The sequence below is a fragment of the Emys orbicularis genome, chromosome 7 (genome assembly GCF_028017835.1).
Source record: "Emys orbicularis isolate rEmyOrb1 chromosome 7, rEmyOrb1.hap1, whole genome shotgun sequence".
In the NCBI taxonomy this organism is placed as follows: Eukaryota; Metazoa; Chordata; order Testudines; family Emydidae; genus Emys; species Emys orbicularis.
This window is the reverse complement of record NC_088689.1, coordinates 100211102-100228206: the sequence shown is the minus strand read 5'-3', so window position 1 is coordinate 100228206 and position 17105 is coordinate 100211102. Positions and strand designations below refer to the sequence as shown.

At 48.5% G+C, this 17105-nt stretch overlaps 1 protein-coding gene across 2 annotated transcripts in view; it reads right to left on the bottom strand.

The window, feature by feature from the left end:
* Window positions 1-411: 411 nt before the first annotated feature.
* Window positions 412-17105, bottom strand: part of RTN3 (reticulon 3) — a 36021-nt gene continuing 19327 nt past the window's right edge. Inside the window, exons 3-9 of one of the 2 annotated variants that reach the window (XM_065407294.1) lie at window positions 14006-16288; window positions 7597-7804; window positions 5909-6047; window positions 5332-5401; window positions 4619-4665; window positions 4185-4243; window positions 412-2396 (exon numbers count right to left, since the gene is read on the bottom strand). In XM_065407294.1, coding sequence (XP_065263366.1) covers window positions 2351-2396; window positions 4185-4243; window positions 4619-4665; window positions 5332-5401; window positions 5909-6047; window positions 7597-7804; window positions 14006-16288 — 2852 coding nt within the window. In that variant the 3' untranslated portion in view covers window positions 412-2350. The remainder of the gene's footprint in view (window positions 2397-4184; window positions 4244-4618; window positions 4666-5331; window positions 5402-5908; window positions 6048-7596; window positions 7805-14005; window positions 16289-17105) is intronic. The other variant, XM_065407295.1, reaches the window with a different exon arrangement.

Genomic DNA, 17105 nt, shown 5'->3' with positions numbered 1-17105 from the left:
CTCAATGGCAACTTCAAAATACCACACAGCTATTGCGCCAGGCAGCATGTCTGTGTTGCCATCTTTCCATAGGAGTCTCGCTGATACTCTCCTGCAGAGATGAGCTTTAGCTTGATGATAGAACGGGCCTGAGGAGTGGAGTTGTCAATCACGATCCTCAGCCCAAAGCTTTTAAGATAAGGCCCGAGACTCAATGGCCCAGCCTGAAGAGCAGGCCCAAGATCCTGACGTCAACAGAGACCGTGGAAGAGAGCCAGAACAATGCCACACGCTCTGCTCCCTGCTCCCCCAATGACAGGTGAGCTATGGGGAATGCAGATGGCTCGTGTATTCCAGCTGCTGAAGCTAACTCCATCCCACCCACCATCTACCCCGACAACCCCCTAAGATGACTGACACAGGAAACGAAGCTGGGACCTGTCCATGGTGTTTTTTATTAATACCACATCATTTGCAGTGTGACAGGAACCGGGTTATCAGCTCCCGGGGCACTACTGTAATTTATGCTGCACGCACGCACACGCACACACACACAGAGCTTCATTAGTAGTTTGTTTCCGGTTTTTTGTCTACATGTTCTCTTTAAAAAACAAAACAAAAACAAATTGCCTGGCACAAAGATCTGTTCAACGTATCTCACAACAGCAGTAACAGAACAGACGTAAGAGCTGGGCCGACAGCTTCCAGTGCAGAAGAGGTCCTGGGGAAGGGGTGGAAAGAAGTCAGGGCAGGATGATCAGTGCAGTTTCCACGGGGGAAAGCAGAGAATGTGGTTTGTTGCGGTGATGCTGAGAAAAGACCAGGGCAGGAGCAAAGAGGCTTTGAATTCCCTGCACTCATCCCCACAAGCTTTGCTTGGGAGGAAGAGAAGGTGGCCCAGCCAGTTATAAGCCCTATGGCTGTCAGCACGTGGCTTATCAGGCCTGGGGGCATATTCCCTGTAATAGACTACCTGCATCTAGGCTTTGAGTCAGTTGGGCTCAGTTCAAAAGCAGAGTTGTATTTTTTGTTTGAACGCTGCCTCGCAGGGCTCGGAATTCCCATCTCCATTAGCAGATGCTGTGCTAAAAAGGAGCCTGAGCGTCTGTCTCTAAAGCAGCCAAAGCCTCCCTTCTCCCTGCCACACTAAACTGACACGAGGGAGGTGAGAATCCCCCTCGCCCCCTTGAGCCCAAATGCTGAATGAATGGCTCACTCATCCACTGGGCATTTTCCTTCCACTCCTGCTAGCAGTGCTTCCTTCCCCCTGGAAAAGCAACAGAGGTGGGCTTTTGGTCTAGGTCTCAGCGCCGCCACCTTTCACCGGGCACAGCAGGCTGGTTAAAGACTGACTCCTTCTGACCAGAGGAAACTCAAAGCTACCTTCAAATAAAGTTCAGCGAGTTAACAGTGTACAAAAAATACAAATTGTGAAATATGCCGCTCTAAGACTATTCTGCACACTAGAGTGTTAAGTACCATTTCTCCACCCAGCTGGGGTTCAAAGGGACCTTTGCTCCCTGCTGCCAGGACGGCAAGCGGGCAAGGCAGCATGTGGCGCTGTCTCAGTAGTCACCCGCCCTCCGGGGGCTGAGAGAGGAGTTATGACAGCAGAGGAGTCACATGCAGAGTTCGGGGGTGGGGGGGGGGTTGTTTTTCCTCTACACAAGTTTACAGCAGTGTACAGCAGATACAGACATTTTCATCTCAGAGTAAGAAATAAAAGGTACAACCTGGGAAAGGGGTGGGGAGCACATTGCAGGAACTGGAGAGGAGAGGGATGAACCAGACTAAAGCACAGAACTGATGTCACGTAGGGGTACAAACCCCCCTTTCGATCAGCAAGGTTGAGGGGGCAGTTTCCTGGACTTCCCACCCCACCCTTTTCAGTACAAGTCCCTGACCCCCAAGGAGCCGGCTGGGGGAGTATTTGGGGAGCAGGGAATGTGGAAGTGTAGGAAGCCAAGGAGAGGGAGAGAGTGATGTCTCCTTGCAGCGATTCCCCTTGGCAGGCAGGAAAGTGTTTGGTCGAGCATAGAGCCACCCTGCCCTCATCGGAGGCTGGGAACCGAAGAGGAGCCAGCGTTCAGAGCAGCATTCGGTTCCCTGCGATCGGGACAAGACCCTTACAATCGTTCAGGTGTGCTGAGGCCTCCCCTAATGGCTTTGACGCCAGGTCTCCTTTAGTCTGGTGCACGTTCTGAGCCCAATTCTAGGCTTAGAAAAGCAAATGCCAAATAATAACAAGAAACGCTTGGAATGCAGGCTCAAGCTGACTCAGCATGTTCCTTCATAGGTACAAGTAACAATGGTTATAACTATCGCATGGAGTTTAGTAATGGCTGGATCCTGGGGCTGCCCACCCCCCAGCTTATTCTGGCTTTTTCTTCACCATTCCTGGAAGTTTGGCTTGGATCCTACAGGAAAAGAAGTGGGGAGAGGGTGAGTTTTAAGGGCCAAGAGGTCAGCTGGATGCTCATTAACTTATGACAGGCTAGTGGTTGGATCATGCAAGATGTTTATGAGGCTACAAGCTACTGGACCGGAGGCTTTGGCTCAGGCAGCAGACACCCATGCTTTGAGGCTTTCTATCTCTGCAGACATGACTGGGTTGTCACTGCACTAGATTTACTGAGGACCCTCTGTGTGGATCTCTTCTTTCTGTTCAGCACCTGTTCCGAAGAGCATCTTGTGCCCCAAACGCTCTTGGTTTGAGGGCTTGTGGAGGAATTTAGCGCTCACGGAAGCTGTGGAAGAATCAGACTAGACTGTAAGCTTTTGGGGCTGGAACAGTCGCATGTATGTACACACGGACGAGCACACTACACTGGGAGCTACTGGAATGAAACTAAGGGAGGGATTTTCAAAGTGTCCAACACCCCTTACAAGTCAATGGCAGTCAGGCATCTAGAGCAGAGGTGGCCAGACTATGGTTCGTGAGCCACATGCGGCTCTTTTACAGTTTAAGGGCGGCTCCTAGAGCCCACCATGCCCCCCCTTCTCCACCTAACAGACTGGCAGGGAAGGGAGCTTGGGGCTTCTGCCCTCTGGCGGGGCTCTGGGCTTCAGCCCCGCGGGGTGCGCCTGCTGGGACCCCGAGCCTTGGCAGGGGCCTCCCATGGGGCAGAAGTCTCAAGCCCCACCCCCTGCTGCAGGGCTGAAGCCCCGAGCCCCGGCAGGTGCGCCTGGCTCTCGAGGTTCTGAAGATTATCGTATGCAGCTCAGAGGATCAGTAAGTTTGGCCACTCCTGATCTAGAGTGTCAGATGGAAACAGGCCCAGTAGCTGTAACCGCTGCGCCAACCACCAACACGCCCAGCAGAGATGTTTCTCTTCTGCAGTAGGATGCAGCGCTCACCAGCAGCGTTCCCTCTAATTTTTTATGTCCATGTGCGGAGTGAATTTTGCTTTGTGCACCAATATGGTGGTGCACAAAATTCATGTGATGGGGGTGGGGCCGAGGGGTTTGGGGTGTGGGAGGGGGCTCAGAGCTGGGGCAGAGGGTTAGGGTGTGGGGGGAGTGAGGGCTCCGGCTAGGGGTGAAGGCTTTGGGGTGTGGCCGGGGATGAAGAGTTTGGGGTGCGGGCTCTGGGGTAGGGCCAGGGATGAGGGGTTTGGGGTGCAGGCTGTCCCAGGGCTGCGGGGAGTCCTCTCTCCCCGCAGCCCTCTCTTGCCGCAGCAGCTCGGGGCTAAGGGAGAGGCACCTCTCCCCGGCTGCGGAAGCTCCAGTTGGGCTGGGCCAAGAGAGGGGCTCCTCTCACCAATGGCGCCGATGGGGCCTGGGGAGGGGATCCTCTCCCCCAGCCACGGCAAGTCCAGGGCAGGTCCGCACTGGGGCCGGCGAGAGGGGCGCCTCTCCCCGCCGCGGTAGGTCTGCGCTACTTGCCTCCAAGGAAGCCTTACTAGCCAAGAGCAGTTTGAAGAGACAATGAACTTGCATGGTCCATATGAAGTCAGCAGATCAGGTGCACCCCAACCCCTACTAGCAATGCCTCTCAGTCAAGGCTCATTCACAACAGCTAAGTCCAGTTCAGATGGAGTCGGTACTGCTGCACCTAGAAGCCCCACTATGCTGGCAGCTGTACAGACAGAAGGTCCAATCCTCAGGAGAGGAGTTGTCCTCTGCCTGGGACTCCTGGCTCTCAGGTGACAGGGAAGGTGCTATTTTGATAGTGGGGTTTTTAGAGAAGTGCTGAGTGGACTCACTTTGCAATAATCGACTTAGTCTGGTCCCGGATGATTCCAACGTAGTGATCGATCTGCGTCTAAGGAAGAACCAACGGGTTAGGACAGCTGGAAGGGGAAGTGTATCCAACAGACAGCAGTAGCGCTTCCCTGAATGGCTGCCTCAGTTTACCTTTTAAGGCCAGATGGGGCCATCACGACCAACCTGACCTCTGTAACGTAGCTACCAACTTAGCATAGGCAAACTTTAGCTAGGACCACGGAGACTCCAGATATGTCTGCATTTCTCCTCTGACGAAGCTACTGCCTTAAATTCACATGCATCACATGGAATTCTGACAAAGTCTATTGCAGGGTATTTTTACAGTGTTTGGAGAAGGATCCAGTGCCTCAGGCATCTGCTAGCTAAACAAGCTGCTAAACGATGCGTGTGCTGGGAGATTGTGATGACTCACCTTATATTTCTCATAGACAACTGGAATACCGAAAATCAGCAATTCTCCTGCAAGAGACAGACAGGTCACTGGGAAGACAATAGCTCTTTGTACTCTGGCTGCCCATGGAAACGTACTGCCTTGTGTAAGGAGCAGCACTGTTGCTTTCAGAGAATTACTGCAATACAGTCAGCATCAGGACAGGGGTCTATCTATGCCCTCTTTACTTCAGCCCCTCACCATCTCTAATAGAGCTATCCTCCCAGCACCCCCGAGGCAGGGCGGTGCTGTTATCCCCATTTTACAAATGAGTAACAGGCACAGAGAGACCAAGTGACTTGCCCAAGGTCACACAGGATATCTGTGCCAGAGCAGGGAATTGAAGCAGGGTGTCCTAGGTTCCAACCTAGTGTGCTAACCACTTGGCCATCCTTTTGGCTCCTTACTACCCATTAGTAAATGCTATGGGGTGCTCAGAGTAGAACCCTGGTTTCCTAACTGCTAGTCCCTGCCCATAAGAGAACTAAGGGATTAAACAGAGGTTCATTGGTTAGGGACGGACAAACTAGAAGCTGATGCAATGGCTCCCAAGGCCTAGTCTTTGAGATCCAGGTTAATCTACACTGGATGGGCTCCTTGACTGACAATGAAAGGAATAGGTTGCTAGATAGACCAGGAAACGCCCCCACCGCACAGAGGCCCATTGCCTTCTTGAACTGAGGCTGCTCTCTTACCAAGAATGAGGAGGGTGATCCCATTGAACACAGCCCCGACGTACGTCATCAGCCACATGACAACTGCCAGCTGCAAAGGGAACAGTGCAGTTCTGTTAACGGGACACAGCCATGCTGCTCAGAGCAGCACTGACCTGCTTCCATGCAGGCTAGATCAGCGCCACATTAGAGCACCAGTCACTGTATGCTGATCTGGGCACCTTGGTATTGAGTTTTGTTTTATTAGAAAGGTCACAACACCACTTAGATTCTAAACTCTTTGGGGCAGGGAATGTCTGTTGTGTGTGTACAGCACCCAGCACAAAGCCTGGCCCATGACTGGGGCTCCTTGGCGTTGTAATACAAATTTCTAATATTATTTCACCAACTGTCTTCCTCAGGCAATGGCCTGTCCCATTGATCTCTGGTTCATCTGTTTGTGGCACTATTTTCCCACTTCAGATCTGCCCAGAATTTAGCTCGGGCTTCAGAGCTCTAAGGAAGATTCCCCAAAGCAGGTATCACCAGAGCCAGGCTTCCCTCCTGAAGAGTCACTGCCCAACAATACCCCCTGCCACCAGGGAATCCCCGCACCAACCTTCAGGGAATCCACCAGGTCCTCCACCAGGAAGAGGCGGATGATAAGTTTGAGAGCTCGGTTGACATGCACCATTGCATCATTCACGTAGTTGTGGAAGGCCTCTGAAGAGAGTGTGATATCGAGGTCCAGGTAGGCTCTGGAAGAACAAGAGAGTTGCACCCAATGAGAGATGTCAGCCCTCTACTAACAGTATGACTCTCCCCCGGCCCTCGGTGCCAAACCATGCACAGAGGTAGAGGAGTGTGCTATTGCTTATGGTCTAATGAATCCTTTAGCTCAGGCAGTAGAGCCTCATCCTTTTAGATTCGGAGATCCCAAGTTTAGACCCCACAGATGATATGTTTGGGGCATTGTTACTCAGGGAGGACTAAAGGTAAGAAGCCCCAATGGACTGGCTCCTTCCAATGCCTTCCACTAGGAGCACAGAACAACACTGAGCAGGCCCCACGGCCAGGAGGAGAGGGAAAATTATTTGGGATTTGACCCTGGAAGTTCAAACCCGTTACACTTGCTACAAGAACCAGATAGGGTGGGAGAAAGGGCAATGGTGGGGAACTGGGACAGCACCATCCTGAGTGATAACTGAGGGAAGAAGAGGTCTTCAAACACATTTACACTTGCTTTGGAAGCACCTGCTGCATTTGAAGTGGCATCAGCAGGATTAGTGTGGAAGAACATCCCAGTATGGGAAATCTTCAGAATTGTGTGGCTCCGATCCAGTTAGTTCTTCCCTGGAGGATGCGGACATTTGCAGTGTTTATGCACCGACCCCTTCACTGTGGACTTGACATGAATATTGATGTTGAGAGGTGTTTTTGAGAGAGGAGATCACAAACTGTCAACTCTGGGGCAAGGGCAGTCATTTAATGTTTGTACAGCACCTAGCAGAATGGGGCCCAGCCTGGCCGGAGCTTCTAAGTACCACGATGATGTAAGATGGATAGTATGGACATCATCACTGTTCGGGTTCTAAAGCCACAGGTTCCACCAATTACTTTGGGAATCTTCTCTGCTGCAACCACTGGCAAAGTAAGGGCTTGTCTACATGGGGAACTACTCCTGATTAGCTACCTGCATGGATGCTCTTATTCTGGAATAAAAGCACTTTACTCCAAATTATCTTAATCCACTTCCAAAATTCCAAATTAACTGTTCCTAATCTGCTTCAAATTCACATCCGATTTTATTTCGGATTAATTTTCAGGTTTAGATAAGCCCTAAACCATTTGCCTGATTGTGGTAGCCACAAGGGACTACAAGTCAGGATTGCGACCCCACTATACATACACATTACGAGGCAGTCCCTGCCCCAACAAGTTTAAGTAGTTTTGTTGCCCCACAAAGCTTGCTGTGTGGATAACAACCAGGATGCTGCTAGAAGCTCTTACTCCAGCAGGGGGCACAGACAGCTAATATCACAAAGTCGCTCCATTCTCTGCAATGGTTCCGGTGGGGTGGGACGGGACCTAGCTCACGAACTGCAGGGCAGTCGCTCTCCTGGCACAGGACACAGATTAACCAGAAGAGCGGAAGGGAACATGATATTGTGTGATCCATCTTCCTCCTGTTTCCACTATACCAGTGCTACCACATGCTGAAGAGCTCAGGGCACGTCATTCCAGTTAGCTATGTAACTGGAGGGGCTATCCAATGGCCACACCTCTAAGAACAAAGGATTGGCTCACTTGAATGGATGTCCCTCTTCAGACTTCTGTACGGCTTGGATGACAGACTTGTAGACTCTAAAGCTGATAGTGACTGACAGCAGCGCCAGGATGAGGTAAGAAACCACGCTGATGACGCTGAAGGCGGCCAGAGAGAGTAGCATGATCAGTGACGTGCCAAAGACAAAGCCTGTCTTCTTCACATCCCGCCAGAAGATCAGATCGTGCACTGCCAAGGAAAGGGACAAAACAAGGGGAAGTTACGGAGGCGGGGGTAACAGAGCAGTGTAGAGTGTTGGACAGTGCGGGATCCAGTACAGACCCTTGTTAAGTAATCGTCACTCAGATGTAGCTTTATTGGCCTATAGCATAGGTTCCCTTGCACTATACACTATGGACAACAGGTCCAGAGGCCCAATCACAGTCATGAATGCATTTGCAGATATGTAACATTAAGCAGGTGTATACTTCTTTAATGAAACCAAAAGGGAAAATCCTTTCTAACTAGTGTTTCTTTAGCACCAGGTAATCAGTCTCCATACAACATATCTCTCAGAACACAGGGGATGGACTCAAAGCCAGACAAGAGGAAACAAACCCAAGGCAGAATTCTCTTAGCTTTCAAACTCTCGGCCCCACTGAAGAGAGGCAAGTATGAGCCTTGCTTCACACTCAGGAAGCAGCAACGTTAAGCAGTTTGTGTGAAGTCACTCTGCAATATTAATAGCACAGTTGGTAACCTCCCATCCTCTGCTCCTGCTAGGCAATGTTACCCTGTCAGAGAAGTGGGACTGTCCAGAGTAAGCGGTCATGAAAGACAGTCTGAGCAGGGAAATACCTGCTTATCAGTCACAGTGACAGCTTAAAATCAAGTCTTTAAAAACAGCATGTAAGTTTGCATGGAGAGCATTGCCTTTATCATTGCATATTTGTGTTTGAGTAAGGGCCTCTCCCTTCCATCACATCCCATTCCTTCGAAGCCTGAATGTGCCAAGAAGTCAGCCCTGTGCCCCAAAGGCCTAGGAATGGTTGGGATATTGCAACACAGCATTCTGATTTTGCTGGAGGGTTAAAGAGCAAGGCCACGCAGTGATGCACCAAAAAATATGATGGAGGGGGTCACCCGAATGGAGGAAGGCTAGCAGTCAAGGACACTGACTGTAAAACGAGAGGAGCCCGTTTAGTGCTGAGCAAGTCTTAGCAAAAGCGACACACAGGGCAGAATTGAGTGAGCCGAGCTCCAGAGACTGGAAACACAGCTGCAGTAGCTTCAAAATGTCTATTAGCTAGGATGAAGTCATCACAGTCCACTTATTACACTACCGCCCCCATAGGTCTCATTTTCAGTGCAGCCCTTGTACGTTTACCCGAGAGGGACTGAAGATAAGTAACCTTTGTCTTTCCCCAAAGCTGATACACCAGGTTAAATCACACCCCAGGCAGCCTTCTCATAGTACCCAGCCACCACACACTGGTGTCGGAAGCATCAGCCCCTACCCCGTCACCAAATCCACTGCTGGGTCCGTGGTGCTTACACAGCGCCCACTGCTGTGGTATCGAAGTACTGATAACATGGGTGACATGTCCTACTTACAATACAACAGCATCATCTGCAACTATCTTTGAACTAACTTCCACACCACAAATTGCTCTCTAAAGCTCTACTCTACAAATAAGCTAACTTCTTTAACAGCTGTTTAAAACAGCAATTAGGGAACCTGGTCCATGCCCAGGGTTTAATCTCAGTTCAGAATAAGGCAGATCTCTTTGTGTAGCCCCTAGATTAGAGGGGCTTTGTTTTTCCAGCCCTCGTAAATAATGTCTCCTGATAGGAGGTGCACGCTTTGGGTATTAATTGCTTTGCCTGCAGTATCCTGCTTCCGCTAGAAGAGGGCGCCATTGTTCAGCCTCATGCTGCCATTAATGACAAACACCAAGCTGAAGGATTTGCAGCAGTTCCCAACCGGTTTCCCCCTGCTGTTTATTCTACTAGTGACAGGCTGCTGGGGGGAGTTGGGGTGGGGGGGTTGGGAGGGAGAAGAGAATTGGGCAGCCAGTCAACCAGCACCACTCCCAGTAACACTGGCACTTGTCCACGCTCCCAGCTCAAACTCTGCAAGAAAGCTATTCAAGTCTCCTCCAGGCAGAACAAAAGAAAAGAAGGAATTTCCAGGGTTTACCCCATGTTTTTCATGGCTGCTTTAGATACGTTTAAGGCAGGGGTGGGCCGAGTCTTCATTTATTCACTCTAATTTAAGGTTTCGCGTGCCAGTAATACATTTTAACTTTTTAGAAGGTCTCTTTCTATAAGTCTATAATATATAACTAAACTATTGTTGTATGTAAAGCAAATAAGGTTTTTAAAATGTTTAAGAAGCTTCACTTAAAATTAAATTAAAATGCAGAGCCCCCCGGACTGGTGGCAGGACCCGGGCAGTGTGAGTGCCACTGAAAATCAGCTCGCGTGCTGCCTTCGGCACGCGTGCCATAGGTTGCCTACCCCTGGTTTAAGGGTTTGGTGAAGCCGCAACTTTGAGAGGAAAAGTTTTTTGTTTTGTTTAAATATCCAGAGATGAACCCCACTAGTGTGGCAGCTTATTTAAAACAGACTCGGCAGCGTAGTGTGTGGGACATTGTGGTTAAAAAACAAAACAAAAAACCCTCAAACTCTCCCTTCTGGCCATCTTCAGATTGAAACCGAGCAGAGAGCTAGCCGTCTGGTTGTTTTGGAGAAGCATAAAGGATGTCCATTTTCTCAAGTTCCTCTCCCAGGCAGTTTCTGCACCAGCAGCTTGGCATAATTGGTTTTCAGTAACTGTCAGAACAGCCAGAAGGGAAGTGTGGTAGGAGAGGAAGTGAGAACAATCTAAGATCTCTAGGTTTGAATTATAATGCTGTTGAAGGCAGATTACAGGCTGCTGGAGAATTAGCGATTTTATATTTATCTTGCGCAAGCATTAAGGAAAGAGAGACAGGGCTGATGGATGAATTACGATGAACATGGGAAGTGCAATAACTCAGATCAGAGGTTAAGGAAACATTCCAGAATCTCTAACAGACTTTGGTTCCATCTAATTGCTCTATCTTTGCCTGCCTGTTTACAATTCCCAGCCTCCTGCTGGTCTGAGGATCATAGGCTGGAATCAGCTGCACCTTCATGTGTATACAGTATTCTAGCTTGGATTCTTGTAGCCAAGCAAAATATGAAAGCGGTGGGTTGGAAGGGAGGAGCCATATTAGGAGCCTGCATTCCTTTAGCATGCAGTAAGGACACTATATGCACTGTGAGCACAGGACCAACTGCTCAGGTTGTGAAGGCAGATGCTTCAACCCCCTTTGGTTCAAAACACAGCCCTCTCCACTCGGATTAAACTCCTACACTGCACAGGAACCAAAATAGGTTAATGGAGTCTGCTTCGTTCTTTACAATTCATCCCCAGCCAGATCCAGAGCCCTCAGAAGAGGACAGAGGAGCCATTTACAAAGCAGCACAAGGCTGTTACTGTGAGAGACAGGAGAGGCGCTCTCTGTGCTACGAAGGAGCCTGGCAACTGGCCAAAGATAAATTTATAAAAGCCCTTTTCAAATGGGTCACTCTCTCCTGACCTGTAGAAAAATAGTTTATCCATGAAGAGATGCCTGGCTGTCAATCTCACATGTAACAATGCAGAAGGGAATCACGTCTGCTAGCCAAATTGCTGGAGAGAGTGAAAGCCAAGAACCACAGTTTGTCTGCATGGTATTAGACTAAAGAAGAACAAAGCCAGCCTCCCATAGAACAGGCAGGAAGAAATACACCGAGGGGATGTAACTGCCTTGGTCACATTCTCACCAGAGAGAATTTTGGTTAGCAATTCCTAGGTCATCTTTCTTATGCTGGAATTAGAATCCAAGAGTCTCTCAAACATACACATGCTTTTAGCCCAGTATCCAAGGATAAAGCTCTCAGCACAACAGCCATATGAGGTGCCTGGATTGTTATGCCTCAACACACTGCATCATACCTCACTTCTATGAAGGCTGGCTGCACTTGATGAAAGCAATGCCTATGGGTGAAGTGTGGTCTAGTATTCACACAACAGCATCTTTTTGTTTGCTGCCCACACCTCAGGTGAGTAGGTCTGTCAAACTAAACTCAACTTCCACTTGGCTTTCATCTGTTACTTAAGCTTTCCTCACTTCCCTAGAGAACTGTGGGATTCCTGACCTTGCATTTGTGAATGTAAGATCAATGATGGGATGCAAATCACTCAGGTCATTTAAAACCCCACTGAGATGTATTCTTGTATGAACACTACTGCTCTGGCAGTCTTATCTCCAGTTCCTATGGAAATATACCCCTCTATGGGCTGAATAGAAAATTTAAGAGATTCACAGGAACCGGATATGGAAGGGTCTCATCTCCCGGGCAGTGCAGGATATAGAATTGCTCATTACCATGTATTGTCTAATGCCCAGTCCAAGCAATGCGTCTTCCACTGCTTCCCTTGGAACCTACAGGTCACCCCATTTCTCTCCGTTATCCTCCCAAATAACTGAACTGTTCTTGGTGTTTACACCCTTTCCCAACTCATACTATCCTCTCCCAGGGCTGCTTCCATTGAATCTCAAAGAAGGACATATGGTATCTTAAATTTTTTGAAAACATGACTCTAAAGGAAGATTACACCTCCAGCCGACTCAACCACGCTCTCAGCTTGCCAGCGTTTAATTGTTCCTTGCATTCAGCCAGTATCTGAACACCAAAACAGGGGCTGGTCACACTGATGCTCCAAAGACAGAAGCTATTTCATTCAGTGCAGTTCAACAACTGATCAGGACAGACTATGGCCCCTCGCATTAATGGAAATGTTACTTGTGTCACCAGTGCCGTTCCATTCACTTGAATGGACACTAACTGAACCCAGCTATAATCTGTGCATGAACTTCTTCCCAATACCCTTGTTATTTTATGTCCATACACTAGATGGGGAGCTTTGAAAACCAGATTGAAATTCATCTTCCCAGCATAACCACACTGGAAGTGTGAACAGAGTTTTTATTCAGGCCTCTTTCCAATACATACTTCCCTGCCAAGCCAAGCCTTTATCTTCTGTAAAGAAATTTTCACAATAACCTCTTACAAAATAATCAGTGCTTGTGTTTGCAGACATTTCGAAAATGAACCACATGATGCAAAAGCCTCAGGGGCTTCACGTTATTAAAAGAACTGTTTGTGGCCCGAGTATTTGCTATTCTAGCGGGCCAGCTGATTTGTAGGTAATCTGGATTAACATAGAAGTACTAGTGGAATGGACATCGGTGGGTCTTTTATTCCTAACCTTCTATGCCCCAAATTATTCCCCAAGCAGCGTTCTGATCCCAAGACTCCAGGCAATCCACTTGGGACATTGCTATTGGTGATTTTACATGGAAGGCATTCAGAAAATACAGAAATGGGTAGCAGTAGATTCAGATTATAGAGCCAGAAGGGAACACTGGGATCTAGTCTGATCTCCTGTATAAACACAGGCCCACAGGACTGCCCTGAATTAATTCCTATTTACTCTGATTCAAACCTTTCAGAAAAACATCCAATGTGGATTTAAAAATTGCCAGTGATGGAGAATCCACCATAGCCCTTTGTAAATTGTTCCAATGGTTAATTCCTCACTGTTCACGATTTGCAACTTATTTCCAGGCTGAATTTGTCTAACATCAGCTTCCAGCCGTTAGAACTGGTCAGACCTTTGTCTGCTCAACTGAAAGGCCCTCTATTGTCAAATTTCTGTTCTCTTTGTAGACTGATCAAGTCACCGCTTACCCTTTGCTTTGTTAAACTAAACAGACAGAGCTGCTTGAGTCTCTCACTATAATGCACGTTTTCAAATAATTTACAACTACAAGACAGACTTCAGCAAGCAAACAGCCCTGTTTGGAGAATGGTAGAAAGCACATGGACATTAATGAAGAAAAGTTCTCAAGGAAGGAGGAAAACATGATTAAAACCACCCAGAACCCAAGATGTCCTCTTATACCCATAATGCAAGTTAGCTGGTTTCCTTTGTAAACCTAGATTTCTAAGGGTATGTCTACACTACCCGCCGGATCAGCGGGTAGTGATTGATCTATCGGGGATCAATTTATCGCGTCTCGATCCCTGATCACTCTGCCGTCGACTCCGGAACTCCACCACAGCGAGAGGCAGAAGTGGAGTCAACGGGGAGGGGCGGCTGTCGATCCCGTGCCACAAGGACGCAAAGTAAGTGATTCTAAGTCGATCTAAGATACGCAACTTCAGCTACGAGAATAGCGTAGCTGAAGTCAACGTATCTTAGATCGATCCCCCCCTCCTAGTGTAGACCAGGCCTAAGGGTATTAACAAGGTGAGTGTCTGACAAGCAAATAAGGACAAGAGACTGGTATTGTATTTCCAATATAAAACGTTTACCTGAAAACCCAGTCAGTAGCCTCACTAGGGCATGTTCTACTGGAGATCCAGCCACACTATCCCAGACAGCTGCTTTGGGGATTTCACCATCAGTACTAATGTGAGCTGTGGCAGGGGCGGGCTTCATATCTGTTTGCTGATGGATGCAGAGAGGTCTCTTCTCCAAGGGAGATTTCTGAGCTACTGGGGGGTCATGGTCCTGTGCTTTTCTTCCCCCTCCCGGTGGGGAGATTTTACTTTGTGTTGGAGTCTGTTCGTCATCCAGTTTTCCACCTAGTTCTTTGAGGGCCTTAATTGTCAGCTGCTCCTGCTCAAAGTCTTGAGCTACCGTGGGAGATCTTTGAGAGAACAAAGGTTTCTGGAAGTTGTCCTTGTCATCAGTGATGCTTTGCACAGCATAATCACCATCCACTTTCACATCTGACCTATTTGCCTCATCTTTATGAAGAGCTCTTCCTGGAGGAGTGGTTTTTAGAGCTGCAGTTTCAGCCTCTGAGAAGGTGTCTGTCAGGTCCTCCAGAGAGTCATTAGCCTTGGACTTCAAGCATTCCCGCATGGAATCCACAAAGTTCTCCCCACTTAAGGCATCTGGATGATCTTGTTCTTTCAAATTACCCAAGGGCAGAGAGAGGGGGACTCTCTCGTTCGGCATGTTTCTAAGATCCTTCAGTGGAGCTGCCGTTGGAGAAATGCTGAGAATTTCACCAGCCTTGAGTGGTTTCCCAAGGAGACCTGGATCCCAGCTGCCTGAATGCTGCATATTTATAGACGTCAAATCCAGAATGGACGACTTGGGATATTTTGCTTCAGCAACTGGACTCCCTCCAACGTCTGGATGCGCTTCTATAGTTTCAAAGTCATCAGTGAATCCCTGATTATCTTCTGGTGTCTTAGAGGGCAACTGACCCTCTCTGCTGTGTTTGTGCAGCTTGTTAGGTGCCTCTTCATTATCTGCAGTTATCCAGTCTCTTGTTTTGCCAGCAGTAACTGGAGCGAAGGTCAGCTTCTCCACTGGTGCCACGCTGCTATCTGTGGGTTGAAGGACAAGCTTCTTCTTTCCATAGGCCAGATCTACGGGCACATCCTCTATCACTGTGTCATCAGATTCGCCAGAGCTGTCTGCATCTGTGATTTCAGCTAGGCCAGAACTTGGCCAGCTCCCATCAGCCTTCAGTTCAACTGCAGCAGGTGAAGCAGTCTTCATTTTAACAGCTTCTTTGTCCAGAGGAACATGTTTCTCAAATCGAGGCGATGCTAAGTCTGTATATGCTCTGTCTTTCTTCTGGACACTGACAGTGACAGGATGAGGGGAGGGTGCTTTGCATGCTTCTGTCCTGTTGCCTGCTGGCTGCGTAGGAGTGCCGCCAAACTCTTTGGAGGGCATTGCAGGTAGGTCTGAGGTTTCAGCAATCTTTTCAGAATGCTCTATTTTAGGAATCAAGTCCCAGTTCAACAGCTCATTCGTGAAGCTGTGCATCTCGCGTACACACTTGGACACTTCTTCCAATGCAGCTGTTGTACCTGAAGACTGGCGTGATAGCCCGGGTCCTGCTGGAATACTGCTCCCGCTGCGAGGTTTCACCTGGAACTCACAGACACGGTCTTCTGGGATATCCGTAAGAAGCTCTCTCTCACTGTGCATCACCCAGTTGCTACTGAGATCGCTGGAGTTGCTAATTAATGAATCCTTGTACTCTTTATCAAATGCTGCTTTGTCGATAATCACCTCGAATGGCGATTCGGGAGAGTCTTTTTCTAGAGCGGTCTCCCCACCAGATGGAGTGGAAGACTGCGAATAGACACCTTTGATCAGAGGTTGCTCAGCATCTTGCTTCTGGTCAGTCAGGAAAGTAAATCTGGATTCACTGCCTGTAGTGACTCTCTTGTTTTGGTCCATAAAATCTTGGACTTTCAGTCTGCTTTGTTCAGCCTTACCATCTTCTGACAGGCAGATACTGGTGCCCCTCACATACGTTTGTTCTGGGGAACTAGTCGAAATCACTGGGCTGTAGGAATGAGGTTCTGCTCCAATAGAAAATGGGGAGCCTTCCGACCCAGGGGACCCAATGGATGTTGTCTCTATTCCAGAATCGGCACTTGGCCCACGGAAGCTATCCATTCTTTTGCTGTCTACAGCAACCACCAGTTCTTTCACCTCATATGAGGGAAGGGGCTTGCTGTCTATTTCTCTGCTGCTGTCTGCCCAAGCTGTCAAGCCAGGGGTTTGATTTTCAGATCCCAGAATCCCTGAAGCTGCCTTATCAGAGAGAGAAGCTGTCCCCTCTGAGGCCAGGATTTGAGAGAGGGAGAGATTCATAGAGTGCAGTTACAAGTTAAAAGTCAAGCAGGCAACATGCTATCTTCGGATCTAGAGGAAAAAAGACAAGACCCGAGACACCAGCCTTGGCAAACATGCATGGAACTGCCAGTCGTAGGACAGGGAAGCCACTTTACACAAGAGGTTGCAATCTACACCAATACTTTCCAAGCTGCCAGTTTATAGCTGTGATTTCATAGCACATGAAGGGGAGTGTTAAGGCCTGCAAAATTAAGTACGCAAAGCAGCTGTGGAGGAACTTAGGCATGCGGAGAGGGTTAACAAAAGCAATACAAAATAAGTGTCTGAACTTTTCGCTGCATGCTACTTAAGGCACTGATGGGATTGCAAAACAAATAGTACAGTTCCAATAAGAGCCTAAATTCACCATCACCCAAATTAAAGTGACTCCTGAAAAAACCTGAAAGCATCAGGACACCTGCACTCTAGTGTCAATGCTGTAGCTATTGCCTCTGAACTATTCACCTCAGTATATGGAAGGAGTGCGTTCTAGTTTGCTTTCTATGTGGAGTGGAAGGCAACTAGTCCTCCCTTGCTCCACTCAAGCATGTAGATAGGGTTCTGCCCTGTTCTTGCAGCAGGGGGGCAAGAACATTAGTGGCAACATACCCTGCAGAGCTGGGATGGCAGTCCCATCCCAATAGTGTCTAGAAAGGCAGTCTGGTTATACCATCATCAGGTGGTGTCTCGTCTACAGCCCTCGCAGTCTGGAGTGCGGGAGTTTATAGGGTGTGTGTCCCACCATCACCACTCAAGTCTCCT